Source organism: Rattus norvegicus, chromosome 2 (genome assembly GCF_036323735.1).
Source record: "Rattus norvegicus strain BN/NHsdMcwi chromosome 2, GRCr8, whole genome shotgun sequence".
Classification (NCBI taxonomy): domain Eukaryota; kingdom Metazoa; phylum Chordata; class Mammalia; order Rodentia; family Muridae; genus Rattus; species Rattus norvegicus.
In genome coordinates this window covers 198,716,269-198,742,472 of record NC_086020.1, presented here as the reverse complement: position 1 = coordinate 198,742,472, position 26,204 = coordinate 198,716,269, and the positions used below count along the sequence as shown (strand labels likewise).

The window sequence follows — 26,204 nt, the reverse complement described above, 5'->3', positions numbered from 1 at the left end:
TTGCTGCTCTGGACACTCTAATTCACTGACCTGCTATGTGGTACCCAAGAGGTATCCAAAAACAGGGGTCCTTTTGTCTAAGACATCCAAGTGAGAGCACAACTTCTGGTTTCTGGGGGAGACTTTGTAGTGTCAGAGTAACGTCGTCTTTACTTCTGACCCGGGAACCGTAGAATGAAACAGCAACAAGGGCTCTCGGGGATTGACTGGAAAATTGCCTGTGTGTGTCTATATCCATCCATCCCTATTCCCCTTCTGCAGACATTCAGAATGTTTTGAAAGAGCACGAGCCATAGAACTCCACAAGAGTATCAATTCCCTGTGTGGTTTCCGATTGTTCGTTCCTCTTTAAGCTGTAGTAGGGACTGGCAAGGAGCAAGTCTGATGTGTTGGGAAGAAAAATGCTACGAGAGGCGGGAATCTTACTTAGATCAACCATGCAGAAGAGGGCGCTGGGTGGGGCCCACCTCCTTCTGCGCGTTGGGCGTCGCCGCTTTAAGACCGCGGCGGCGCGAGCAGGTCTATGGTAATGAGCCGCCGCCGCCACCGCCGCTGCTCTGCAGAGCTCGCCCGCCCGCCCGGGAGGCGAGGGAACGCGGGTCTCGGCCCGGGACCGCGGCGACCGGCAGCGGCAGCGGCAGGGACGCAGGGCGCGAGTGGGCGGCGCAGGGCGGTCGTTGGCAGCCGGACCCCGGCCGGAGCGCGCGGCTCCTCAGACGCAGGTGGGCGATCTCACGCGGGCGGAGGGGACATTCTGGGGCTCGGGACCCGGGGACCCGGCAGAGCTAGAGATCCTCGCGGCCCTCGGGCGCAGGTAGAGAGCGCCCAGAGCGCAGGTGGAAGCGCAGTGTGAACCCGCAGTGGTCGCGCTGACTCGGGAGCGGGCCCGGCTTCGAGAGTGGTGGGAGCCCGGCGCATCGTGGGCTGAGAGCGCGGCCCCGCCGAGCCATTTGGGTGCAGGCCCAGTGGGACGTACAGGTGGCCCCCGGGGACCGGCGCCCCGGCCCGGGCATGAGGCGCGGCGGGGCCGGCAGGAGCCGGAGGAAGAGCCGCCGCGGCTGTTGACCCGGCTGGCCGGGAGCGGGGAGAGATGCGGAGCCGGGCTGCCAGCGCCCCCCTCCCAACGCCACTGCTGCCGCTGCTACTGCTGTTGCTGCTGCTGCCGCCGTCGCCACTACTGGGAGATCAAGTGGGGCCCTGTCGTTCTCTGGGGTCCGGGGGACGCGGCTCCTCTGGGGCCTGCGCCCCCGTGGGCTGGCTCTGCCCAGCCTCTGCTTCGAACCTCTGGCTCTACACCAGCCGCTGCAGAGATTCGGGCATTGAGCTGACCGGCCACCTGGTGCCCCATCACGATGGCCTGAGGGTTTGGTGTCCAGAATCAGGGGCTCATATCCCTCTTCCGCCATCCTCTGAAGGCTGCCCCTGGAGCTGTCGACTCCTGGGTATCGGAGGACACCTTTCTCCACAAGGCACGCTGACCCTGCCTCAAGAACACCCTTGCTTAAAGGCCCCACGGCTCAGATGCCAGTCTTGCAAGCTGGCACAGGCCCCAGGGCTCAGGGCTGGGGAAGGATCACGAGAGGAATCTATGGGTGGGCGCAGGAAAAGGAATGTGAATACAGCTCCCCAGTTCCAGCCTCCCAGCTACCAGGCCACAGTGCCCGAGAACCAGCCTGCTGGTACCTCTGTTGCCTCCTTAAGAGCCATTGATCCCGATGAGGGTGAGGCGGGTCGACTTGAGTACACCATGGATGCCCTCTTTGATAGCCGCTCCAATCATTTCTTCTCCTTGGACCCAATCACTGGTGCTGTCACCACAGCTGAGGAGCTGGATCGGGAGACCAAGAGCACCCATGTCTTCAGGGTCACCGCACAGGATCATGGTATGCCCCGACGGAGTGCCTTGGCCACACTTACTATCTTAGTGACTGACACCAATGATCACGACCCTGTTTTTGAGCAGCAAGAATACAAGGAGAGCCTCAGGGAGAACCTGGAGGTTGGCTATGAGGTGCTTACAGTCAGGGCCACCGATGGCGATGCCCCTCCTAATGCCAACATTCTGTACCGCCTGCTGGAGGGGCCTGGAGGCAGCCCCTCAGAAGTCTTTGAGATCGATCCTCGCTCTGGGGTGATCCGAACCCGCGGCCCCGTAGATCGGGAAGAAGTGGAATCCTACAAATTGATAGTGGAGGCGAGTGACCAGGGTCGGGACCCAGGCCCACGGAGCTCCACAGCTGTCGTCTTCCTGTCTGTGGAAGATGATAATGACAACGCCCCCCAGTTTAGCGAGAAGCGCTACGTGGTTCAGGTGCGGGAGGATGTGACCCCAGGAGCCCCCGTTCTCCGAGTCACGGCCTCGGACAGAGACAAGGGCAGCAACGCCCTGGTGCACTATAGTATCATGAGCGGCAACGCTCGGGGACAGTTCTATCTGGATGCTCAGACTGGAGCCCTGGATGTGGTGAGCCCACTCGACTATGAGACAACCAAAGAATATACACTGCGGATCCGGGCCCAGGATGGTGGCCGGCCTCCACTTTCCAACGTCTCCGGTCTAGTAACCGTGCAGGTCCTAGACATCAATGACAACGCCCCCATCTTTGTCAGCACCCCTTTCCAGGCCACGGTCCTAGAGAGTGTACCTTTAGGCTACCTGGTTCTGCATGTCCAAGCGATTGATGCTGATGCCGGAGAGAACGCCCGCCTCGAATACAGCCTGGCTGGGGTTGGGCACGACTTCCCCTTCACCATTAACAACGGCACAGGCTGGATCTCGGTGGCCGCGGAGTTGGACCGGGAAGAGGTTGATTTCTACAGCTTCGGAGTAGAAGCCAGGGACCACGGCACCCCAGCACTCACCGCCTCAGCCAGTGTCAGTGTAACCATCCTGGATGTCAATGACAACAACCCAACCTTTACGCAGCCGGAGTACACGGTGCGGCTCAACGAGGACGCGGCTGTGGGCACCAGTGTGGTGACGGTGTCAGCCGTGGATCGAGATGCTCACAGTGTCATTACCTACCAGATCACCAGCGGCAACACCCGCAACCGCTTCTCTATCACCAGCCAAAGCGGGGGTGGCCTGGTCTCCCTGGCCTTACCGCTGGACTACAAACTCGAGCGGCAGTATGTGCTGGCCGTGACTGCCTCGGATGGCACAAGGCAGGACACAGCTCAGATCGTGGTGAATGTCACTGATGCCAACACCCATCGTCCCGTCTTCCAGAGCTCCCACTATACGGTGAATGTTAATGAAGACCGGCCAGCAGGCACCACAGTGGTGCTGATCAGTGCTACAGACGAGGACACAGGGGAGAATGCCCGAATCACCTACTTTATGGAGGACAGCATCCCTCAGTTCCGCATCGATGCAGACACTGGGGCCGTCACCACCCAGGCTGAGCTGGACTATGAAGATCAGGTGTCTTACACCCTGGCCATCACCGCTCGGGACAATGGCATCCCCCAGAAGTCGGACACAACCTACCTGGAGATCCTGGTAAATGACGTGAATGACAATGCCCCCCAGTTCCTCAGAGATTCCTACCAGGGGAGTGTCTATGAGGATGTGCCACCCTTCACCAGCGTCCTGCAGATCTCAGCCACCGATCGCGACTCCGGTCTGAACGGCAGGGTTTTCTACACCTTCCAAGGAGGGGACGATGGAGATGGTGACTTTATTGTAGAGTCCACATCAGGCATCGTGCGCACACTGCGGAGGCTGGATCGTGAGAATGTGGCCCAGTACATCTTGAGAGCGTACGCGGTGGACAAGGGGATGCCGCCAGCCCGCACACCCATGGAAGTGACAGTTACTGTACTGGATGTGAATGACAATCCCCCCGTCTTTGAACAGGATGAGTTTGATGTATTTGTGGAAGAGAACAGCCCCATCGGACTGGCTGTGGCCCGGGTCACAGCCACCGACCCAGACGAAGGGACCAATGCACAGATCATGTACCAGATAGTGGAGGGCAATATCCCTGAGGTCTTTCAGCTGGACATCTTCTCGGGCGAGCTAACGGCCCTCGTAGATTTGGACTACGAGGACCGACCTGAATATATCCTGGTCATCCAGGCTACGTCTGCTCCCTTGGTGAGCAGGGCTACTGTCCATGTCCGCCTCCTCGACCGCAATGATAACCCGCCAGTGCTGGGCAACTTTGAGATTCTTTTCAACAACTATGTCACCAACCGCTCGAGCAGCTTCCCTGGGGGTGCTATAGGCCGCGTGCCTGCCCATGACCCCGATATCTCAGACAGCCTGACGTACAGCTTTGAGCGAGGAAATGAACTCAGCCTGGTCCTACTCAATGCCTCCACCGGTGAGCTGAGACTGAGCCGGGCACTGGACAACAACCGGCCCCTGGAAGCCATCATGAGTGTGCTGGTGTCAGGTAAGGAAGATGCCCAGTGATGTTGGGGTGGGAATAGTCCTTTAGGGAGGTCTTGGAAGCCACTGGAGGTGGTGGGCCTTCCAAGAGGGGCTGGTGACCCAGCTCTCCACCCTGTGGATAGCTCAGAAGTTGTGAGATCAGGAACCTGGCCTGAGAAGAAACCCCAGGAATCCTGGCAGCTGGCGCAGGCCCCGCCTGCTGCCCCAGGCTGGGCTGGGCTGCTTTGGTTGGCTGCCCCCTGCCTACCAGACTGTGACGTGGTGGGGGAAGCGTTGTGAGGCTGCCCTGGCTCTGGCTGCCAAGAATTGTGAAAAAAAAAAAAAGGGCGCGTGGAAGCCTTGAAGGCCCCAGAGCTGGGAGAGAGGAGAGGGGAGCTGGGAGAGAGGAAAGGGGAGGGGGAGGGGGTGGGAAGACCTTGGCTGGCAGGGGATGGGGTGGAGGGGGAGGCAAATCGGTTCCTCAGCACCCTGTCACCCTCATGGCACCCTGTGATCTCACACAGCCTTTGGCAGGTCAGAGGGCTACCAGAGACACAGGATTCCACCAAGGGGGTCAGGACCCTGCCGTCCTCCTCTCCCCCACTCTGGTTCTCAGTAGAGCTGCAGAAACTGACTTGGACTTTGTCTAGAGCATTCCTTTTCCCTCCAGGCAGAAAGAGCCTGCCTTGGCTCCCCCTTCAGAGCTCCAGGCAGGAAGTAGAGTCAGAGCTCATTGTCTCTGTCCAGACAGACCTCACTGCCCTGAGTTCTTGGTTGGGGTCTGGCTTGGGGGAAGGGCTGCAACAAAGCCAGGGCAGATGGACTTTTTGGGCTCCCCCACCCCCCGTGGCTTGTTCTTGGGGTGCTAGGTCTTCTCTGCTGACCATGATGGCATGGCCTCAGGAGAACAGACACGGGGTTCAGAGTGCACTAGGACTACTGCTCTTTGAGGGCAGAGACTCCAGGGCCCTGACTTGGTGGAGAGAGAACAGATTTCTAGGGGCGTGGGAGCCTGGCCAGAACCCAGCCTGGGCATTCCTGCAGCTTGGTCAAGCGCTCAGCCCCCCCAGACAGCAGGACTGGGGAGGGAAGCAGGACTGGGTGATAGTATTCTATCCCTTCTGTCAGCTCTGGAGATGAGAAGCAAGGCGGGAGGGGGCAGACTCAGTAGCCAAGACCTTTCCTGAGTCTGGGAGTTGGGGCTGGAGGAGGAACTGTTAAGTTTTTCCAGGGGTGAGACTATGTGGCCTACTCCAGGCAGTCCTACACATCAGGGAGGGGAAGATGGCCTTCGCCCCTTTCCTGCTCATACTTCTTACTGGACAGACACTTCCTGATCCCACCCCTCAGGTGGCTGCAAAGACCAGGGAGAAGGAGCTCTCCAAGGCTATGGCTTGTCAGGCTGTAAACCACCTGAAGCCTCAGTTCCCCTCCAGGAGAAGGAAGCTAGGAGCACCCTCACCTGAGCCTGGCACGAGAGGCAGAAGACGGCCTCTCCCTCCCGCTCTCCCATCCACAGCCTTCAGTGGTGAATCCGGCTAGATTCCTAGGGCCCGTGTGGAGGACAGCTCTGCTTAGCCTTTGCTTCCTCACCAGGGCACACAGCCCCAGTCACAACCCTCTAGGATAGAGGGAAAGGCCTGGCCGCAGCTAGGGCCACTGTGGCTGCCTTTCTGCCCTTGTCCCCCTCCCCCATCAGCCCTGACCCTTAGAGTCAGTCACCAAGGCAACCCCAAAGTTCAGGAGGCTGGGTGAGGAGGACTGACGCCCACTGTCCCTTTGTCTTCCTCCTCTGGTTCTTTGTCTCCTCCTTCCCTCCCACCCTGCCCATGGGGACCCTCCTGCACTGCCTGTCTGTCACCTTCTCCCCAGCTTCTGTGTCGCTTTCCTTCTATGCTTCCTCCACTGCTGGCTCTTTGTCTTTCCCTGTTCTCTCTATGTTTAGATCCTGTCTTTCCTCTCTCACTCTGGCTGCAGCTGCCCCAGCCTGGGCTCCATGGCTCCTGCAGCCCAAATGGTCCCGGCTGCTATCTCCTTCAGACACACAGAGAACCTGCCCAAGGCCTGCTCACCTCCCAGACAGCAGAGTCTCTATCAGAAGAGACAAGGTTGGGAGGCTGACTCTGGCGTCTTCCCTGGTGCAGCTGGCTGAGGCCTAGACCCAGGTGATATTGCCTGGGTCAGAGCCTACCCCAGCTCTCTCTTCTAAAACAAGTCAGGCCACTCCTATTCCCAACCTGCCTTCGGAAGAAGGACAATGAGGAAGGAGAGAGAGCAATGGGTTGGTTGCTGGGATGGGGACAGTAGCAGAGGGGCAGGTGGCCACAGATGGTGGGCCAGATGGGGAGCAGCAAAGACATGCCGGGCAAGGGGCACAGTCAGGCCTGGGCTGGTGAACACCATGCGGGAGTGTGGCTTCCCAGGACCAGGAGATGGCAAAGATTCTCTTGCTTGCTGGTTCAGGAGCACTGTTTGTAGAGTCCCCTGTTGCTTTCTGTCAGGAGGGAACATCCCATCCAGAAAACACTGGGCTGTAACTTCAGCTCCTGAGCCCAAGTGCAGGCTTCTGACAGGAGGCAAAGGAGTCTGATCACCATGGTGACCCATGGGCAGGCTGGAGGGCTTAGAGGGCTGTGACTTGCTGTCTTGGTACCCTGGGCAAAGCAGGAGGAGCAGAGGTGAGCAGCAGTCATGGCAGCAGGCTTGTGAGAACAAGCAGATCACAACAGAGAGGTTGAAGGGCAGGTAGGCGGCAAGCCCAGGGCACCACTGAGATGGGTACCTGCCTTCAGTATGCCCAAGCCACTTGAAGTGTGACATATACAGAATAGGGTCCCATATCGCTTTTCTACTTCTGCCTCAGCAGCACTGCCTCCAGTCCCATCCCACCTAGATGTCATATTTTGCTTCTGATTGGAGAGTTTGCTCTCTCTCTCTCTCTCTCTCTCTCTCTCTCTCTCTCTCTCTCTCTCTCTCTCTGTGTGTGTGTGTGTGTGTGTGTGTGTGTGTTTTCCAGATAGAATTTTTTCTGTGTACCTCTGTCTGTCCTAGAACTTGCTCTGTAGTCCAGGCTGCCCTTGAACTCAGAGATCCTCCTGCCTCTGCCTCCTGAGCACTGTATTAAAGGTGAGCGTCACCACCACCTAGTTCGCTGCCACGTTTTTAAGATGCTTTTATGTAAAGGGATTCTCATCAGTGTGTGAGTTTTTAACTAGGAATACCCCCTATCACCCTTCTAAGCCGTTTCCCTTTCTTTGCCTCCAGTTTTCATTTTTAACTTGAGTCCATTGCCCTGTGTATGAACATTCAGGTGTGCATGGTACTTCTGAGCCTAGGTGCGTGGGTGGAGTTGGGCACCGTCGAATGTGTTAGCTGTTTGTGAGTGAGTGCGCTGCCTAGGGGTATGGCAGGCAGACCTTTGGGTACAACTTGGTGAGCCAAGTGAATGATGAATTCCTAAGAGGCCCTAGTGCCAGAGGAGAGAGCAGCCCAGTGGGGCTCAGGGTGAAAGCTGCCCGTCCTCTTCTATTTCTACCAGATCCACCCCCCAACCCCCCCACACCCTTTCTCCAGCTTGGGGCACTGGGCGGTGCTGACACTGGCCGAGGTGGCTCAGCTGGATTTCTTGGGGTGGGGAGCCCAGGCTGCCCAGAGTTGGATGGAAGAAGGCTCGGTGTAAGAGGTGTTGCCATGGGGCTAGCAGGTTTGCACGGAAGCAGTTATGGAGCTGAGTGCAAGGGGAACCAGAGTCAGTGGAAGACATGTTTCCAGAACGCATTCTGTCCACACCCAACCCGCCACAGCACGGTGAGAGGCGGGGTTATCGTGGGGTTGAGGTGTACGGGGCAGGAGTCTCTCCTGGTCCTCTGGGCCCTCTAGAAAAGGAAGCAAAGACAAAGCCGTTTTGGAGCAGGGAAATCCAAGGCAGTCGCAGGGGACAGTGTATACTGAATAGGGTGAAAGGCAGAAACACTGCAGGCAGTTAGTTCACGCTTCATGCCAAGGAGTGTGGGGAAAACACAAAAGAACGGTTTCGCAATGTCTCTTTTCCTTAAGCACATATGACGTAGCCCCCTCAAGGAGAGACTTGTCCACAAGTGACACAGCTCATTGGCCACCTTTATGCCATCTAGAAAAAGGTTTTCTTGGGTACCTTGCCGGATATGGGCTAGATTTTAGCCTGCTTGCACCTTCTATTCCCGATGATCTCCTTTATGGTGCTCCCTCTTGGTCTCTCTCCTCCTGGCCCTCCCTCTTCTTAGTACTCCTTCTTCCTGGTGCTCTCTCCTCCCGGCCCTCCCTCTTGTTACTCCGTTTTCCTAGTGCTCCTTACTCCTGATGCTCTCTCCTCCTGGTGCTCCCTCTTCTCAGTACTTCTCCCTGGTGGTGCTCCCTCCTGCAGACACTCCCTCCTCCTTGCTCCGTTTTCTTGACTCCTCCTCTGACAAGCCTACTCCCTCCTTCGCTCTAAGCCAGGGTCTTGGCGCATCTGCTTCTGCCTACCCCAAGGCTGATGTTGATTCGTGTTGCTTCTCTTCAGATGGTGTCCACAGTGTGACAGCCCAGTGCTCACTCCGTGTCACCATCATCACAGACGAGATGCTCACACACAGCATCACGCTGCGCTTGGAAGACATGTCTCCAGAACGCTTTCTGTCCCCACTGCTGGGACTCTTCATTCAGGCTGTGGCAGCCACATTGGCCACACCCCCAGATCACGTGGTGGTCTTCAATGTGCAGAGGGATACTGATGCCCCAGGCGGCCATATCCTCAACGTGAGCCTGTCAGTGGGCCAGCCCCCAGGACCCGGGGGTGGGCCACCCTTTCTACCTTCAGAGGATCTGCAGGAGCGCCTGTACCTCAACCGCAGCCTGCTCACCGCCATCTCAGCTCAGCGCGTGCTCCCCTTCGACGACAACATTTGCCTGCGAGAACCCTGCGAGAATTACATGCGCTGTGTGTCCGTGCTGCGCTTCGACTCCTCTGCGCCCTTTATCGCTTCCTCTTCGGTGCTCTTCCGCCCCATCCACCCTGTCGGGGGTCTGCGCTGTCGCTGCCCACCAGGCTTCACAGGCGACTACTGCGAGACTGAGGTGGACCTCTGTTACTCAAGACCTTGTGGACCCCATGGGCACTGCCGCAGTCGAGAGGGTGGCTATACCTGCCTCTGTCGCGATGGCTACACGGGTGAGTCTAGGGCAGGGACAATGGGGGCAGCCCTGCAGGGCTGACGCTCTGGGCCAAGCACAAATCAGACTAATAATGGGGCTGCCTCATTACTTCCAAGGGTATAAACTAGATGCAACAGCCGTTCTTAGATCCTACTTGCTGTTTGACAACTGCCTGCTTAGTAAGTCAGAATAAGGAACCTTATGTTCACTGTGCAAGCCCACACACCCACACTGGCACATGCCGCCTGCGCACAGCCCCACGAAGACTGTGTAATTGAGGTCAGTCCGGCACCTGGGTTTGTGTTCCAGCTTTACCACTAATAACTGTGAAAATGAGCGAACTACTTAGCTTCTCTTCCCACAGTATTTAAGATGGAGATAACCAATTTATGTAGGTCAAAAGTTGCTTGTGAGGACTCATGTAAATAATTTGATAGGAAGAGAAAGCTGGCTTATGTGGTGAGTGTTGGCTTTTGTTTGAGGAAGTCCTGAGATGAGGTGGCTTGATCCAGTTAAGAGGTGTTGCTGGCCTAGAACCAGGCCTTCATAATGCTCTGTGAATCCCTTCATTAACTTGTAGCCAGACTTTCCCCACCCAGGAACTGGAGGAAGGCACTGAGAAGCAGGGGTTTGGAGTCATGGGAGTTCCAGGACACTGGACCCGTGTAGCCCTGCAAAATGGCTCCATTTCTACCTCCCAATTGGTCTGGGGCTGCAGGTCTCGTTACACCCTGCCCCACCCTGTAGGCTCTGCTTCTCCTCAGCTCTCTTGCTCTGTTTCCTTCCCAGACTCCCAGGCTTCAGGTCCTCCAGCGCCAGGCGCACTGGCTCTGCCAGTCGCGTGGGCAGACTCAGTGCCTCCTGCTGCACCCTCCTGCTCAGAACTTGCCAGACTTGACTCTTCTGTGCTGCTGTTGTTGAGGGTGGGGGTGGGGGCTAGGGGAGGGGGGGAGTCTTTGTCCAGGAGGATGGGGAAGGGGGCTCCGAGTAGGCGAATAACAGTTTCCATGGAAACAAGAGCCAGTCACTAGGCACAGGGAACTGAGAATCTATCTCTAGAATCAGAATCGGGAGGGAGAAGGGAGTGGATTTTCCCGTCTAATATCTGAATTTTCAGCCCCCTGATTCCTGGTCTGTCCTCAGGCTTAGGCCCCCAGTCTCTCAGCCTTGTTTAGGCGCGGAGGGATCCTCAGTTCAGACCCCAATGTTCTGTTCTTGGGGAAGCCCTGGCTTACTTCACACCATCGACCCCAAACTATAACTCAAATAGACCTGGAAACCTAGTCACATCTCTAGGGAAGAAAACTGATCTCTGACCCTGACAGGAACAAAAGCAGGAGTGGGAAGGGGGGAAGAACGGGAGTGGGGGCCGGCGGCTGGAACTCTGCAGGGGCCAGGGCCTAGGGACCAGGGTGACTGACAGGTGTGGGGAAGGGCCCAAGAGCTCACAGCAGAACATTTGTGGAGCTGCAGAGAGAATAGTGTGGCAGGCCAATAAGAGGAGTTGCTGTGCCATAAATTTCAGAGATGTCACCAAGAGGAAGTGAGAACGCATGGGAGCCCCGAGGATGAGGAGAGGTCACAGGAGATGTTACCAGGGACACGTTAGACTTCTCACTACTGGATTACCCAAGAGAGACAGTTTAAAACAAGAAAGGTTTACTTTGTCTCCCGGTCTCTGCAGTTTCAGTTCTGGTGGCTGGTCCTTCGCTATAAGACAGGACATCAGGGTGGCGAAGCTGCTCACCCAGATGAGAAGGACCCTGGGACAAGATGTAGCCCTGTATGGCGTACTCCCAGTGACTTGCTTCTCCAGCTCTCCTCCTCCCGATGCTTCCAGTGCCTCATAAACAGCCCCCTCAGCCAGGACCAAGCCTTTAGTATATGAGCTGGGGGAGGGGGGCATTTCATATTCAAACTGTAACAGGGGACCTTCCAGCATCATCTCTGCAGGCCTCACCTGCTTGCCTTTCCTCCCCAGGGGAGCACTGTGAAGTGAGTGCCCGCTCAGGCCGTTGTACTCCAGGAGTCTGCAAGAATGGGGGTACCTGTGTCAACCTGTTGGTGGGAGGCTTCAAATGTGACTGCCCATCCGGGGACTTTGAGAAGCCCTTCTGCCAGGTGACCACACGCAGCTTCCCAGCCCGCTCCTTCATCACCTTCCGGGGCCTTCGCCAGCGCTTCCACTTCACCCTGGCCCTCTCGTGAGTGACGAGGCCCTGGGGTCGCAGGGCACTTGTGAGAGCGTGGGGTACCTCCTGGTCCAGTAGACGGGGTGGCAGATCAGTGAAAGAAAGTACCAGAAGCAGTGGCTGACAGAGCACTTGTATGCTCTGCCAGCCGGCCGCGCTCACTCTCAGGATCTGGCTGGCACTCCTCCCCATCCTTGAGGATGGGCGGCCAGAATGCTTGGGTTCTGCATTCTGACTCCACAGCCTTAGCCACAGTGTCAGTGTTGCTGTTGCTTAGATGGCCGAGGTAGTGACACGCGGGTGGGTGCCCCGTTCCTCGGCCCCGTTGACCATCCCCCTATACAGGTTTGCTACCAAGGAGCGTGACGGGCTACTGCTGTACAACGGGCGCTTCAATGAGAAGCATGACTTCGTAGCTCTCGAGGTGATCCAGGAGCAGGTGCAGCTCACCTTCTCTGCAGGTGAGCCCAGCGCCTCCTGTCCTTGCCCATCTCCTAAGATCTTATGTCTCCCAACCTCTGACCTCAAGCCATGCGCCTCCCTCCCAGTCAGACCTGGACCTGGCCTCCATCTCTAGACATGCCCACTTCCCTGCCACTCCCACTCTCTTCCTGTGACCCAGCTTACCGGTCCTTTTCCTAGGGGAATCCACCACCACGGTGTCTCCATTCGTGCCTGGAGGGGTCAGTGATGGCCAGTGGCATACAGTACAGCTGAAGTACTACAATAAGGTGGGTATGGGGGGGACAGAGGAGCTAGAGGGTCCTGTCCGTGGCTGCTATTGTGAGTGGTGGGGAAGGCTGTTCACAGCGCTGGGAAGAGGGAAGAGTGTGCCTTGCAGGGCACTTCCATCCCCCTGGTGGTCCTTGATGGTGGGAATATGTGTAAGGCGAGGTTGTCCCTGCTGGGTTGTCTACTGCCTTCTTTCTCTGTCCACAGCCGCTGTTGGGTCAGACAGGACTTCCACAAGGCCCATCTGAGCAGAAGGTGGCTGTGGTGTCCGTGGATGGCTGTGACACAGGGGTGGCTCTGCGCTTCGGAGCTATGCTGGGCAACTACTCCTGTGCTGCCCAGGGCACCCAAGGAGGCAGCAAGAAGTAAGCAGAGATGGGGCGGGGGAGGGGGGAGGGTGCAGGAGCTAGGGAGAGGGTAGTGTGGGTCAACAGGATGGGGCTCCAGGTCAACAGGATGGGGCTCCGGAGTAGGAACTACTCAGATGCACCCCTTCCCTACAATGTTGGGAATTAGTCAGGTCTTGGTGGGCTGTGAGGGGAAGGGGAGCACATCTGTCAGTACTGGGGTGCCTCTGCTTCCTCGGCGTTTTTCTAAAAGGGCCTCATGGCCTCGGCTCAAGTGCTTCCTTTCTTGGTCCTAGTGGCAGGGTATGGGGTAAGAGAAGAACCACAGACTTAAATTCCTGTCCGTGTCTTCTTCATACTCTTCGTCCCCCAGGTCTCTGGACCTGACAGGGCCCTTGTTGCTGGGTGGGGTGCCAGATCTGCCCGAGAGTTTCCCTGTCCGAATGCGGCACTTTGTGGGCTGCATGAAGAACCTCCAGGTGGATAGCCGGCACGTCGACATGGCCGACTTCATCGCCAACAATGGCACTGTGCCTGGTATGAGGACCTGGGGGTACGGGCAAGGCTGGGAGCCAAATGCCATGAGGATCGGTTGTGCATGACACGGGAATGCCAGCCTGCGTGGTTCTTCCCGTCACTGCTGTTGGTTTCCAGAGCCCTGGGGTCCCTGAGTCCCTTCCTCTCCGTTCTAGGCTGCCCCACCAAGAAGAACGTGTGTGACAGCAACACTTGCCATAATGGTGGCACCTGTGTGAACCAGTGGGACGCATTCAGCTGCGAGTGTCCCCTAGGCTTCGGGGGCAAGAGCTGTGCCCAGGGTAGGAGTGGCAGCTGCCACAGGTTGGGGCCTGGGCTCTGTCAGTTGTCTGGGATTACGGGCAGGGCTTGGGGCAGGCTCTGGGCAGGGCTCCGCGAGTCAGGCTGTGGGTGGAAGAGCGTGTCTGGGCAGAGTAAGGAGAAGCTAGGCAGGAGACAAAGGACCTAGTCAGAGGCAGGCCCTGGGCACAATGTAGGGCGGGCCTGGAACAGGTAAATGCTCCGGTGGGCGGGGCATAGCGAGGACCCGGTGTGAGGGGAGGCGAGGGTCCATCTCTCATGGAGCTGCCACGCTTCTGACTCCACTGCCCTGCCCTTGAATCACTTTTTCATCTGCCTTCCCAGAAATGGCCAATCCCCAGCGTTTCTTGGGCAGCAGCCTTGTGGCCTGGCATGGCCTCTCTCTGCCCATCTCTCAGCCCTGGCACCTCAGCCTCATGTTCCGCACACGCCAGGCAGATGGCGTCCTGCTGCAGGCCGTCACCAGGGGGCGCAGCACCATCACCCTGCAGGTGATGCAGGGCGCGTGGGAGTGTGGCAAGCCCCGGCTTGGCTAACTTTGTAGGAGCCTTCAGGGGGTTGGACCCAGGTGGCTGGGCAGGGTTTGGCAGAAGCCAAGCATTGGCTGGGCCCATTCGGTGGGTCAGTACTGCCACCTATTGGGCTTAAAGGAAATAATCCCTCTCCTCTGCCCTCAGCGCGGCAGACTGGAAGAGCCTACTGAGGTGGTCTACTAATTTTTTTCTTTCCCTCTCGTACAGCTTCGGGCAGGCCACGTAGTGCTAAGTGTGGAGGGCACAGGGCTCCAGGCCTCATCCCTGCGTCTGGAGCCAGGCCGAGCCAATGATGGTGACTGGCATCACGCACAGCTGTCACTGGGAGCTAGCGGGGGCCCTGGCCACGCCATCCTGTCCTTTGACTATGGGCAACAGAAGGCAGAGGGTAATCTGGGCCCTCGGCTGCACGGGCTGCACCTGAGCAATATGACAGTCGGGGGAGTTCCCGGGCCAGCCAGCAGTGTGGCCCGTGGCTTCCGGGGCTGTTTGCAGGTGAATCTCCTCCCCCGACCTTCCATCCCATTCCTACCTGGAGCCCTGTTCCACTGAGGGCTAATGCTGCTCTTATCCCTTCAGGGTGTGAGGGTAAGCGAGACACCCGAGGGTGTTAGCAGTCTGGATCCCAGCCGTGGGGAGAGCATCAATGTGGAGCCAGGCTGTAGCTGGCCAGATCCCTGTGACTCGAATCCATGTCCCACCAACAGCTACTGCAGCAACGACTGGGACAGCTATTCTTGTAGCTGTGATCCAGGTAAGCTGAGGATGCTGGGAAATGGGGCTGGTGCCACGGGTCACACTCCGTCTCTAATATGTAGCCAGTTACATCCAGGGTATAGCCATCTGGTGCAGGGTTCAGAGCGGAAGTAAATAAGGAGTTGTTAGATGGAAGAGAATGCCAGTAAAGGGCGGGTCCTGAACCTTTCCGATCCTTCTTGTCCAGGTTACTATGGTGACAACTGTACAAATGTGTGTGACCTGAACCCATGCGAGCACCAGTCTGTGTGTACCCGAAAACCCAGTGCACCCCACGGCTACATCTGCGAGTGTTTACCAAATTACCTTGGGCCCTATTGTGAGACCAGGTAGGTGGGCGGGGGCTTACCTCTGTATCACTCAGCCCCGAGAGTCGAGAGTCGGGCTGAGCTGCAGCCAATGAAAGGACTACATGTGGTTGAACCAAGCGGGAGGAGATGCAGTGGTAGAGGGGGCTCATGCCTGTTTGGGTGTCTTTCTGCAGGATTGACCAACCTTGCCCCCGTGGCTGGTGGGGACACCCCACATGTGGTCCATGCAACTGCGATGTCAGCAAAGGCTTTGACCCAGACTGCAACAAGACAAGTGGCGAGTGCCACTGCAAGGTGAGAGACCCGAATGAGCCCCCGCTGTGGTACCCTGTCCTGTAGCTTCTGGCCCTACAGGGGAAGCAGAGGAGATGGGCCTTCCTCCAGAGAGCGGAGCAAGCATCCTGTGCTTTTGCCTTATCAGGCATGGGAGGTGGTTGTTTGCCCTTATATCCGGCTGCAGGGGGATCCAGTTCCAGTGTTGAGTCAGTGAGCCTGGACTAGCTATGTGGGCTGTTTGCAGCCCATTCTGAGTATTTGGCTTCTCACTGCTATGTCATTACCTGCTGTTGAGAGTGTTGAATCCTCTCCCCACAAGGACCCAGCATAGGGGAGGCTCTCTCTGGGGAGGCCACAGCTTGAAGCTCTGCCTAGCATCCAGGAAAGACATCTTGATCCAGTGACCCCTTTCTTCCCTCCTAGGAGAATCACTACCGACCCCCCAGCAGCCCCACTTGCCTCTTGTGTGACTGTTACCCCACTGGCTCTTTGTCCCGAGTCTGTGACCCTGAGGATGGCCAGTGTCCATGCAAGCCTGGAGTCATTGGGCGTCAGTGTGATCGCTGTGACAACCCTTTTGCTGAGGTCACCACCAATGGCTGTGAAGGTAGGGGGGCTCTTAGCACAGGTAGGTTCCCTCCTCACCATATGCCAAGAGCTTACACTCCAGAGGTTAGAAATGAGGCTGGCATTGGGTCGGGGATGTGGAAGGAAGGTTGCGGGGCATGGATAGAACTGCTTACCGATAACCATGTGTTCTTCTCCATAGTGAATTATGACAGCTGCCCACGGGCCATAGAGGCTGGGATCTGGTGGCCCCGCACGCGGTTTGGGCTACCTGCTGCTGCCCCCTGCCCCAAGGGCTCCTTTGGTAGGTTTTAGATTACAATATGATATTGAACACTTGACCTTTACTCTCAGAGGAATAAAGATAGCAGCTAGAGCCCAGCTTGAAGCTCCCGGGGCCCCACTTTCTGGATTCTATCTCCCAGAGACTCAGTGTCTCACCTACCTTCACTCACTCACCCATCAACCTAGGCTGACCAAACGTGCCTATATCCAGCCCACACAGAGCTGACGAAAATCCTGCGTGTCCTGAACAGGGCTGGGAGCTAGACTGGTGGATTGCATGGGGTGCCTATCTTGAGCTAACTACTTAGTACTGGAGTTACCCCACACTGAAGGGAGGCCGTGCTGAGGAGTATGGCGTGCTGGGTACTATCCCAAGAGATTCAGATTAGTGGTGCACATGTTTCATGGGCAGGGAGTAGCTGAGAGTAAGGCAGTAGCTGGATGGACAGGCGTAGTGATATCTTGGGGGCGTGGTGGCAGAGGTTACATAGCGTCCCTTTGGCCACTGTACTGATTTTGCTGAGATGTTTTGGCTCTGGAGCTCTGTACACTGGGCTTCCTCTGTCTCCCTAAGCCCCGCCTTCTTGGCTTCTTTCCTCCAGGGACTGCTGTGCGCCACTGTGATGAGCACAGGGGCTGGCTCCCGCCAAACCTCTTCAACTGCACGTCAGTCACCTTCTCAGAGCTAAAGGGCTTTGTAAGTTGACCCCTTGTCTTCTCCTCTTCTTCATACCCTCGTCTTTGAAAATAGAGCTCCCGGGGTTGGGGATTTAGCTCAGTGGTAGAGCGCTTGCCTAGGAAGCGCAAGGCCCTGGGTTCGGTCCCAGCTCCGGGAAAAAAAGAACCAAAAAAAAAAAAAAAAAAGAAAATAGAGCCCGAATCCTGTTTCCTGAGGCTCCTCCTACCTGCAGAGGCCACTTCTTCCCCACTGATCTCTTGAGGCCCTTTTACTGCTGAGCCCCAGTCCCCACCATCCTGTCTGACCCTCTGCACTTCTGGTCCTCCATCCAGGCCGAGCGGCTACAGCGAAACGAATCAGGCCTGGACTCAGGACGCTCCCAGAGGCTGGCCCTGCTCCTGCGTAATGCCACACAGCACACCTCTGGCTACTTCGGCAGTGATGTCAAGGTGGCCTACCAGCTGGCCACACGACTGCTGGCTCATGAGAGTGCCCAGCGGGGCTTTGGGCTGTCCGCCACACAGGATGTGCACTTCACTGAGGTGGGGCTTGAAGTAGGCATGGTGGGGCCCAGTGAGAGAGCCTGTTCCTGGAGATCTTGGGGGAGATCTTGAGGGAGATACTTCTCTACTGTAAGGAGCTGCCCCACCCCTGGTACGAGGCCTCCATGATAGTCTGTAAACCAGAGCGCAACACAGTTGATTAAGAGTACCTCCTCCTGGGGCTGGGGATTTAGCTCAGTGGTAGAGCGCTTACCTAGGAAGCGCAAGGCCCTGGGTTCGGTCCCCAGCTCCGAAAAAAAGAAAAAAAAAAAAAGAGTACCTCCTCCTACCAGTGTCAGGAATTAGTACCTAGCTTGCATTGAGGGCTGACCTGAGGCAGAGCCCCACCTATTATACCAAGAGCTCAGTCTTGTCAGGGAGCCAAAGAGGCACAAAACAGAGCGAGACATGCAAGGACACATGGGTGGCCCTGATTTAAAGTGTGAAGGAAGGTTTAGAGGCCGAGTACCCATGCTGGAAGTGGACAGTATGATACACAAGGCTTCCCAGGGGAGACTGTGGGGACTGCTAAGGGGAGGACCTAGTGGGCGGGTCTGAACCAGGCACAGGCTGGAACTTGGTATGAGGTTGACCACAAGCATATGCCACTGTGACCATGCCCATCTCCAGAATCTGCTGAGGGTGGGCAGCGCCCTCCTGGATGCGGCCAATAAGAGGCACTGGGAACTGATCCAGCAGACAGAGGGTGGCACTGCCTGGCTGCTCCAGCACTATGAGGCTTATGCCAGTGCCCTGGCCCAGAATATGCGGCATACCTACCTGAGCCCCTTCACTATCGTCACACCCAACATTGGTGAGGTGGTGCTGGGCTGGGGGCGGGGGTGGTGGAGAGTCCTGCCCATTTCAAAGGGCAGCCAGCCGTGCTTGGTGAGTGACTTGCAACCATATTTCTTCCTAGTCATCTCTGTGGTGCGCCTGGATAAGGGGAACTTTGCTGGGACCAAGCTGCCCCGTTATGAGGCGTTACGTGGGGAGCGCCCTCCAGATCTTGAGACCACAGTCATTTTGCCAGAGTCTGTCTTCAGAGGTCAGCGGGGAACGTGGATGTGGTAACGGCTTGGGGTGGGGCACCCATGCAGTGGGCAGGGCCAGCTGAGTGTAGCAGCATTTACTTGCAGAGATGCCTCCCATGGTGAGATCTGCAGGACCTGGTGAAGCCCAGGAGACTGAGGAGCTGGCCCGGCGGCAGCGGAGGCACCCAGAACTGAGTCAGGGCGAGGCAGTGGCCAGTGTCATCATTTACCACACGCTGGCTGGACTGCTGCCCCACAACTACGACCCAGATAAGCGTAGCCTGAGGTAAGCGGCTACGACAAGGCTTAGGAGGTTGGGGTTAGCAAGGGAATGTGGAAGCATCTCCCAGTGATAAGGGTGTCCTGCAGCCGCTTTGGTGACTGTGTACCTTTCTGTCATCAGAGTCCCCAAGCGCCCAGTCATCAACACACCTGTGGTAAGCATCAGTGTCCACGATGATGAGGAGCTCCTGCCACGGGCACTGGACAAGCCAGTCACAGTGCAGTTCCGACTGCTGGAGACGGAGGAGCGAACCAAGCCCATCTGTGTCTTCTGGAACCATTCGATCCTGTGAGCCTGCCTGTACCACCCTTAAGCCCATGACTTTGGACCAAGAGTCCAGGCTCCTGGCTGCTCACTCTTCTTCCTCCCTGACTCCGTCTTCCTCCTGCAGGGTCAGTGGCACAGGTGGCTGGTCCGCCAGAGGCTGCGAGGTTGTCTTCCGTAACGAGAGCCATGTCAGCTGCCAGTGCAACCATATGACAAGCTTTGCTGTGCTCATGGATGTGTCCCGACGAGAGGTTGGACTCCCAGGGGTAGCCCAGAGCAGCGGGTGGGCACCAAGTCGAGGGGCCTCAGGCCCTGCTCTTTTTTGACCCCCACCACTCATCCCTCAGAATGGTGAGATTTTGCCACTGAAGACCCTGACGTATGTGGCCCTTGGAGTCACCTTAGCTGCCCTGATGATCACCTTCCTCTTCCTCACCCTCCTTCGAGCCCTTCGCTCCAACCAGCATGGCATCCGACGCAACCTCACAGCTGCCCTGGGCCTGGCCCAGCTGGTCTTTCTCCTGGGGATCAACCAGGCTGACCTCCCTGTAAGATACTTCCTCTCCCAGAGACCTTCCCAACCTTCAGCCCCACCAAGGCTCATGGTGTCCCCTCTATGACCCTTGTCCATCCCTGCTCCCACAGCAATCAGTAGGTAAAGGGCCCATTCCAGTACCTGCCCACAGTTTGCCCTTCTCTCACAACACCAGGCTTCCCCACTCCCCTGGGGGCACTCCTTGTATTGACTGTCTTGGCTCCTGATCATTGTCCTGGCCCTCAGTTTGCTTGCACAGTCATTGCCATCCTGCTGCACTTCCTGTACCTTTGCACCTTCTCCTGGGCTCTGCTGGAGGCCTTACACCTGTACCGGGCGCTCACAGAGGTGCGAGACGTCAATGCCAGCCCCATGCGTTTCTACTACATGCTGGGCTGGGGCGTTCCTGCTTTCATCACAGGTATCCTGCCTCCTTTCCTGACCTAGAGCTCCCCTGTTGCTAGGCCTGGGGTCTACCTTCATGCATGTACCCCCAAACCATAGAATTCCTGAGAATCCCTTCCCCCTATACTTGGACAGCCTGGATTAGGTGTCAGGGGCTAGGCTTCTCCTTGGAGAGGGGAGTGGACAGACGGTCCTTCTGTATGCTCCCCACCTGGCTCTGTGAACTTTGATGACATCATACTTGCCTCCACCCTGAGCACCCTGTCTTGCTGCTGTCTCTGTGCTCCAGGTCTGGCTGTGGGCTTGGATCCCGAAGGCTATGGAAACCCTGACTTCTGCTGGCTCTCCATCTACGATACGCTCATCTGGAGTTTTGCTGGACCAGTGGCCTTTGCTGTTTCGGTAAGTGCTTGAAAGCAATTTAGGGTAAGCAGGATGGCAGGGTCCTACAGATTCCCCTTTAGGAAGAGCTGAGGCTCCTGGGCCCCCTGGGCAAGGAAGAAACTGTCTCTGCTCTCTGTCCTCTCATGTCCCCCACTGCAGATGAGTGTCTTCCTGTATATCCTGTCGGCCCGAGCCTCCTGTGCTGCCCAACGTCAGGGCTTCGAGAAGAAAGGCCCTGTGTGAGTACTGGCAGGTGGCTGGGCACAGGGCGGGTGTTGGTATAGAGAGCATCATGGCGGGTGTTGGTATAGAGAGCATCATGGCGGAACTCACATATGCCCTGCCCTCCAGCTCAGGCCTGCGCTCCTCCTTCACTGTCCTCCTGCTGCTGAGTGCCACATGGCTGCTGGCACTGCTGTCTGTCAACAGCGACACTCTCCTCTTCCACTACCTCTTCGCGGCCTGCAATTGTGTCCAGGTACCTAGCCCCGCCCTACTGAGTGGAGAGAGCATGCCTGGGGGTGGGGTGTGCGTCAACCATGGCTGTCTGCCTGCCAGGGCCCCTTCATCTTCCTCTCCTACGTGGTGCTCAGCAAGGAGGTCCGGAAAGCACTCAAGTTCGCCTGCAGCCGGAAGCCCAGCCCTGACCCTGCCTTGACCACTAAGTCTACCCTGACCTCGGTGAGGGGGCCGGGGTCTGAGCTCAAGAGCGCTCTTGGTAGAAGGGGAAGCAGGCCCCAGGAACCTGTTTGTTCTTTGTACTTTTTAACCTGGGCATCCTTTTTCCCCATCTCTCCATCAGGAGGAGGGGGTGAAGTGGAGGGGTGTTCCCTTGGGAGGAAATGCTATCACTGGGTAAAAGCTTTTGACTTGGGGGAGATGCAGGCAGAGATTGGTTGTCAGGTGGGACACCATGTGCTAGAGAATTCCTCATGAATTTTGATAAGTTTCCTGTCTCCTAGAATATTCTCAGGAGACAATTCCAAGTGCCATTAAAAAAAAAAAAAAAAAACCAGCAAGCCCTTATACAAGTCCGGGGCGTTTGTCCTGTTTAGTGCCACACAGCTACGGTATAGCTGTGCCCACTGCTGTGCCCTGTGTGAAGGCAACACAGAAGGGCCTTCCTCGTTAGCCCCTGGGCATGTGGGAGGTAGGGCTTGGGGTAAGTTCCTGGGGCCACCCCCTCCCACTCACCCACTCACTGGCATGTCTGGTCTCTTGCCTAGTCCTATAACTGCCCCAGCCCCTATGCAGATGGGAGGCTGTACCAGCCTTACGGAGATTCGGCCGGCTCCTTGCACAGTGCCAGCCGCTCAGGCAAGAGTCAGCCCAGCTACATCCCCTTCTTGCTGAGGTGAGCCCGGGAAATGGGAGAGCTGGGAAAGAGGGAAAGACTGCATGCTAGAACCAAGGCCGGCCAGCTGCTAGGAGCCGAGTGTCTCAGACTGCGGCCAACACAGGTCACAGTTTAGAAGCAGTAAGGGACACAAGGTAGGGCCTGGGAATCTCACTAGAGAGGCCAGACTGACCCCTACAGCATAGTCTTGTCTTTTTAGGGAGGAGTCCACGCTGAACCCTGGCCAGGTTCCCCCTGGCCTAGGGGACCCAAGTGGCCTATTCATGGAAGGCCAAGCCCAGCAACACGGTGAGGACAGAGGCCTTAGATGCCTAGCAGGGCAGGGGCCTGGCTTTTGCTGAGGGCGGGCTGGGGCAGGTGGGACAGTTGTGATCCCTCCCTGACCTCCCAGATCCCGACACGGACTCTGACAGTGACCTGTCCCTGGAAGATGACCAGAGTGGTTCCTACGCTTCTACCCACTCATCAGACAGCGAGGAAGAGGAGGAGGAGGCCGCCTTCCCTGGCGAGCAGGGCTGGGACAGCCTGCTGGGTCCTGGAGCTGAGAGACTGCCCCTTCACAGTACCCCCAAGGGTGGGCCAGCACCAGGGCTGCAGCCATTGGGGGGGCAACGGAAGCCTAAGAGGCTAGGGCTTCTTGGCTATCCTGTCTACCCTCTCTGGGACTCATAGGCTTCCTTTCTTTGACAGATGGGGGTCCAGGGTCTGGGAAGGTCCCTTGGCCAGGAGACTTTGGGACCACAACAAAGGAGAATAGTGGTAGTGGGCCCCTTGAAGAGCGGCCACGGGAGAATGGAGATGCTCTAACTCGGGAAGGGTCTCTGGGACCCCTTCCGGGCCCTTCTACCCAACCTCACAAAGGTTAGTGAGGAGTCTCCTCCATCTGCTTCACTCTCGCATCCTCTTGCTGGAATTTTAGAATGCTCCATCTCATGGTACCCACACCTCTTACCCAGGCATCCTCAAGAAGAAGTGTCTGCCCACCATCAGCGAAAAGAGTAGCCTCCTAAGGTTGCCCCTGGAGCAGGGCACAGGGTCTTCCCGGGGCTCCACCGCCAGTGAGGGCAGCAGGAACGGACCTCCTCCACGCCCACCACCGCGCCAGTCTCTCCAGGAACAGCTGAATGGGGTCATGCCCATCGCCATGAGCATCAAGGCAGGCACTGTGGATGAGGACTCTTCTGGCTCCGAGTGAGTAGGGTTGGGTGGGAGGGGCGGGGCGTTACCTGCAGAGGTCCTCGCCGGCCCAGAGCTGCCTCGGCCTCACCAGGCTACTCTGCTTGCCACTTGAAAGAGTTAGTTGGGCTTAGTGGAGCCCAGCTCCCTTGTGCGCCCAGACAACATGGTGCTCTGTTGGGGGTGTACCAGACCCCCTGAGCTTTATGTGCAGCCGCCCGGCCGCAGTAGTGCGAGAGGGTGGGAGCTGGGGCTGCTTTTCTGTTTCTTTCTCTGGTGGAAGCTGCTCACTGTCCCCTCTGTTGCTCCAGCTAACCCTCTGTCTGCCTTCTCTGCCGCTCTCCTCTCCTGCCTCTCCAGATTTCTCTTCTTTAACTTCCTGCATTAACCCTGGGCCGGCGTTCCTTCGTCCCCTCCCCACGCTGCGCTCACGCCCCAATCCTGTCTTCTGCTTTATCCTGCCCCTGCTCCCTACCTCCTGCCTGCCTGCCTGCCTGCCGGAGCAGCAGCGACGGACCGTCCATCTGAGGAGCCTGGGCCTTGCACCTATAAGGCCATCTAGTGCCAAGTCTCCCCCCACCCCTCAACCTCCCCTTCACTGCACTTTGGACCCTTGGGGGCCAACATCTCCAAGACAAAGTTTTTCAGAAAAAAAAAAAAAAGGAAAAAAGAATTTTAAAAAGGATCTCCACTCTTCATGACTTCAGGGATTAATTTTTTTTTATACGCTGGAAATGGATTTCCCTTTCCCTTCCCAAAGAGGATAGGACCTCCCAGGATGTGTCCCAGCCTCTCTTCAGTTTCATCTGCTGTGCCTCTGGGAGGAGAGGGACTCTTAGGGGTCCTGCCCCTCATTTGCCATCACCAAAAGGAAAGGACAAAGCCACACCCACCAGGGGTTGGAGCCCCTGCAAGGCTGCACCAGCAGGCTGCACCGGAAGGACGGACAGGACAGAAAAAAAGGCACTTCCCACCCGCCAGTTCCACCTCTCCCAGGAACTGAAAAGCCCTGTCTGGCCAGGGGCAGAAGGACTCATGGCCCCTGGATCCCCCAAATGCTGCATGAACCGTTTTTTAAGGGGAAACCTGTGCCCCCGTGATGGGGAATGACAACCCCAGCCCCTCTCCTTTTCCTGGACTCTGGCCGAGTGCTACAGTCCAGGTGTTTGCTCAGTTCGCTGACCCCAAAGTGCTTCATTTCTCCTGCCCAACCTTGTAGGGAGGGCCAGTCACTGTTAAGTTGCGCTTCTTTGCTGTGTGGGCGGGCACCAGGAGGAACGAGGAAGCACAGAGCTGGCTTGGTGGCCCTGAGGGGCCTCGAGCACAGGTTTCAAGTCTGGGTTCTGGTGTCCACTCACCCCCTCCCCGCCAAATCAGACAAATGCCACTTTGTCTGACCTGCTGTGGCCTCTGAGACATGTTCTATTTTTAACCCCTTCCTGGAATTGGCTCTCTTCTTCAAAGAACCAGGTCCCCCGTTCCTCGTTGTCCCCCTACTTGACCCCAGTTCCCTGCGAAGAGAGAGTTAATATATTTTTTATTTATTTGGTTTTCTTTTTGTGTGTGTTGGGATGGGTTTGTGTCTGGTCCCAAGGGGTCTCATGTGGCCACCCCCAGGCTGGGTGCGTACCTGGCAGCCCTGGATTTGGGGCCTACCATCCTTCCTCTTGCTCCACTTACTCCCCTCGGTTCTTACCAGCCACCGTTCACTCGAGCCACCCTTCCCTCTGAGCATGTATTCCGGACTTGTCACTGACTTCCCCTTTAGAGCAGGTGGTAGAGTGAAGGCTCTCAGCAGGAAAGGTGTTCCTGCCCCTCACCTGGAAGGCTGGCCTCTGGCTTGTCTTCCATGGGTTCTCACCTGCCCTCTGCCCTCTCCCCTCAGCAATTCCTGTAAAGGGTTAAAAATTTAACTGGATTTTTTTTTTAAACTACTGATGACTTGACTTAAAAAAATACAAAGATACTGGATGCTAACTTGATACTAACCATCAGATTGTACAGTTTGATTGTTGCTGTAAATATGGTAGAGTTTTGTTTTTGTTTTGTTTTTCGCCCCCATACTACTGAATAAACTAGTTCTGTGCAGGAACCGTGCCATCACTGGCTTCTGTATAGCAGCCTTGGGCAGAGGCCTAGATTTTGGGAAACAGTTTAGGGAGAACCTTGAAGATTCCAAGGACAGAGAGACTAAAGCCTTATCAGCAGACCTTGAAGGAAGAGAAGACGGGTGGGTAGGTGGGTATTTCCCTCTCCTAAGATAACAGACTTGTATGCTGGAGAGACTACACAGAGAGCTGAAACAAGTGTTTTTAGGGCAGAATTCAGTAGAAAGGAAGGAATGAGAGTGAGAGTTTCTGGGGGCTTGTTTTCTTTTGCTTTTTGGGTTTTTTTGTTTTGTTTTGTTTTGTTTTGAGACAGGGTTTCTCTGTGTAGCCCTGTCTTCTCTGAAGCTCACTCTATAGATCAGGCTGGCCTCAAGCTCAGAGATCCGTCTGCCTCTGCCTCCCAAGTGCTGGGATAAAGTGTACCAGCACCACCTGGCTCTTGGGGACCATTGTGTTGTTTGTTTTGTTGGGGAAATGAAGCATATACTCATTCTGGGGACAAGCATGCTTGGTGACACTTCTAGTCTTACACATTTGTTTTTGAAAGGTCCAACCAACAAAACAGGGTTGATATATGAGCCACATGAAGGAGCCTGATTTGTCTGAGCTTTGGTTCCTCTGTGTACAAAACAAGGACGGTGGTAACAGCATCGGCCTAATTGAGCTTTTAGGAGGATTGAATAACTTAACACATGCAAAGTGCTTACAATTTTTCACAGTGCATAGCAACACTGGCTTTTCCTGTTGTTGCTTGTGGAGTGGAAGGGGTGTGGTGGGGAGAGAGCAAGTTAGAAATCCAAACCAGAGGGGAGGAGGCAAGCAGGTAGCTAAACAAGAAGGGCAGCTGTGGCAGGTAGGCACTACCGAGTGAATGCCTCTTCAGCAGCTTTAGAGCCAGGGAGCCCTGTGGGGTGGAGGTAGAAACTCAATATTGACCCAGCAAGAGAGAACGTGCCTTGCCCACTCCAGCCACCAGGTGGCAGCAACACGAGGGTTTGTGGCTGACTTTGCTTCACCACCTACAGGGGCTTGGCTCAAAAACCAAACA

The 26,204-nt window shown here is 56.6% G+C and overlaps 1 protein-coding gene across 4 annotated transcripts; it reads left to right on the top strand.

Moving 5' to 3' along the window:
- Positions 1 to 783: 783 nt before the first annotated feature.
- On the top strand, positions 784 to 25,140 carry Celsr2 (cadherin, EGF LAG seven-pass G-type receptor 2). 4 transcript variants are annotated; one of them, XM_006233192.5, is made up of 34 exons: positions 784 to 4,400; positions 8,919 to 9,566; positions 11,532 to 11,754; positions 12,088 to 12,203; positions 12,385 to 12,473; positions 12,682 to 12,839; positions 13,195 to 13,358; positions 13,514 to 13,639; positions 13,983 to 14,149; positions 14,399 to 14,686; positions 14,771 to 14,945; positions 15,135 to 15,276; positions 15,432 to 15,552; positions 15,958 to 16,141; positions 16,304 to 16,405; positions 16,989 to 17,083; positions 17,398 to 17,607; positions 18,238 to 18,421; positions 18,527 to 18,655; positions 18,747 to 18,927; positions 19,045 to 19,212; positions 19,316 to 19,442; positions 19,539 to 19,739; positions 19,973 to 20,147; positions 20,421 to 20,533; positions 20,675 to 20,754; positions 20,867 to 20,993; positions 21,074 to 21,196; positions 21,742 to 21,869; positions 22,072 to 22,160; positions 22,264 to 22,446; positions 22,563 to 22,733; positions 22,829 to 23,063; positions 23,555 to 25,140. In XM_006233192.5, exons 1-34 carry the CDS (start codon positions 1,091 to 1,093, stop codon positions 23,574 to 23,576), a joined length of 8,754 nt encoding a protein of 2,917 aa, XP_006233254.1. In that variant the 5' UTR covers positions 784 to 1,090; the 3' UTR covers positions 23,577 to 25,140. The 4 variants fall into 4 exon arrangements, with proteins under 4 accessions (XP_006233254.1, XP_017446623.1, XP_038959169.1 ...); XM_017591134.3 differs by having other exon boundaries at positions 23,360 to 25,140; NM_001191110.1 differs by having other exon boundaries at positions 1,091 to 4,400; positions 23,409 to 23,710.
- Positions 25,141 to 26,204: the final 1,064 nt, after the last annotated feature.

Excerpts from the sequence above, each read along its gene's own strand:
- Celsr2 (NM_001191110.1), top strand. The coding sequence starts at position 1,091 with ATGCGGAGCCGGGCTGCCAGCGCCCCCCTCCCAACGCCACTGCTGCCG. Across the intron at positions 19,443-19,538 it reads TGGATGTGTCCCGACGAGAG|AATGGTGAGATTTTGCCACT; the intron begins GTTGGACTCCCA and ends CTCATCCCTCAG. Across the intron at positions 20,148-20,420 it reads CGTTCCTGCTTTCATCACAG|GTCTGGCTGTGGGCTTGGAT; the intron begins GTATCCTGCCTC and ends TCTGTGCTCCAG.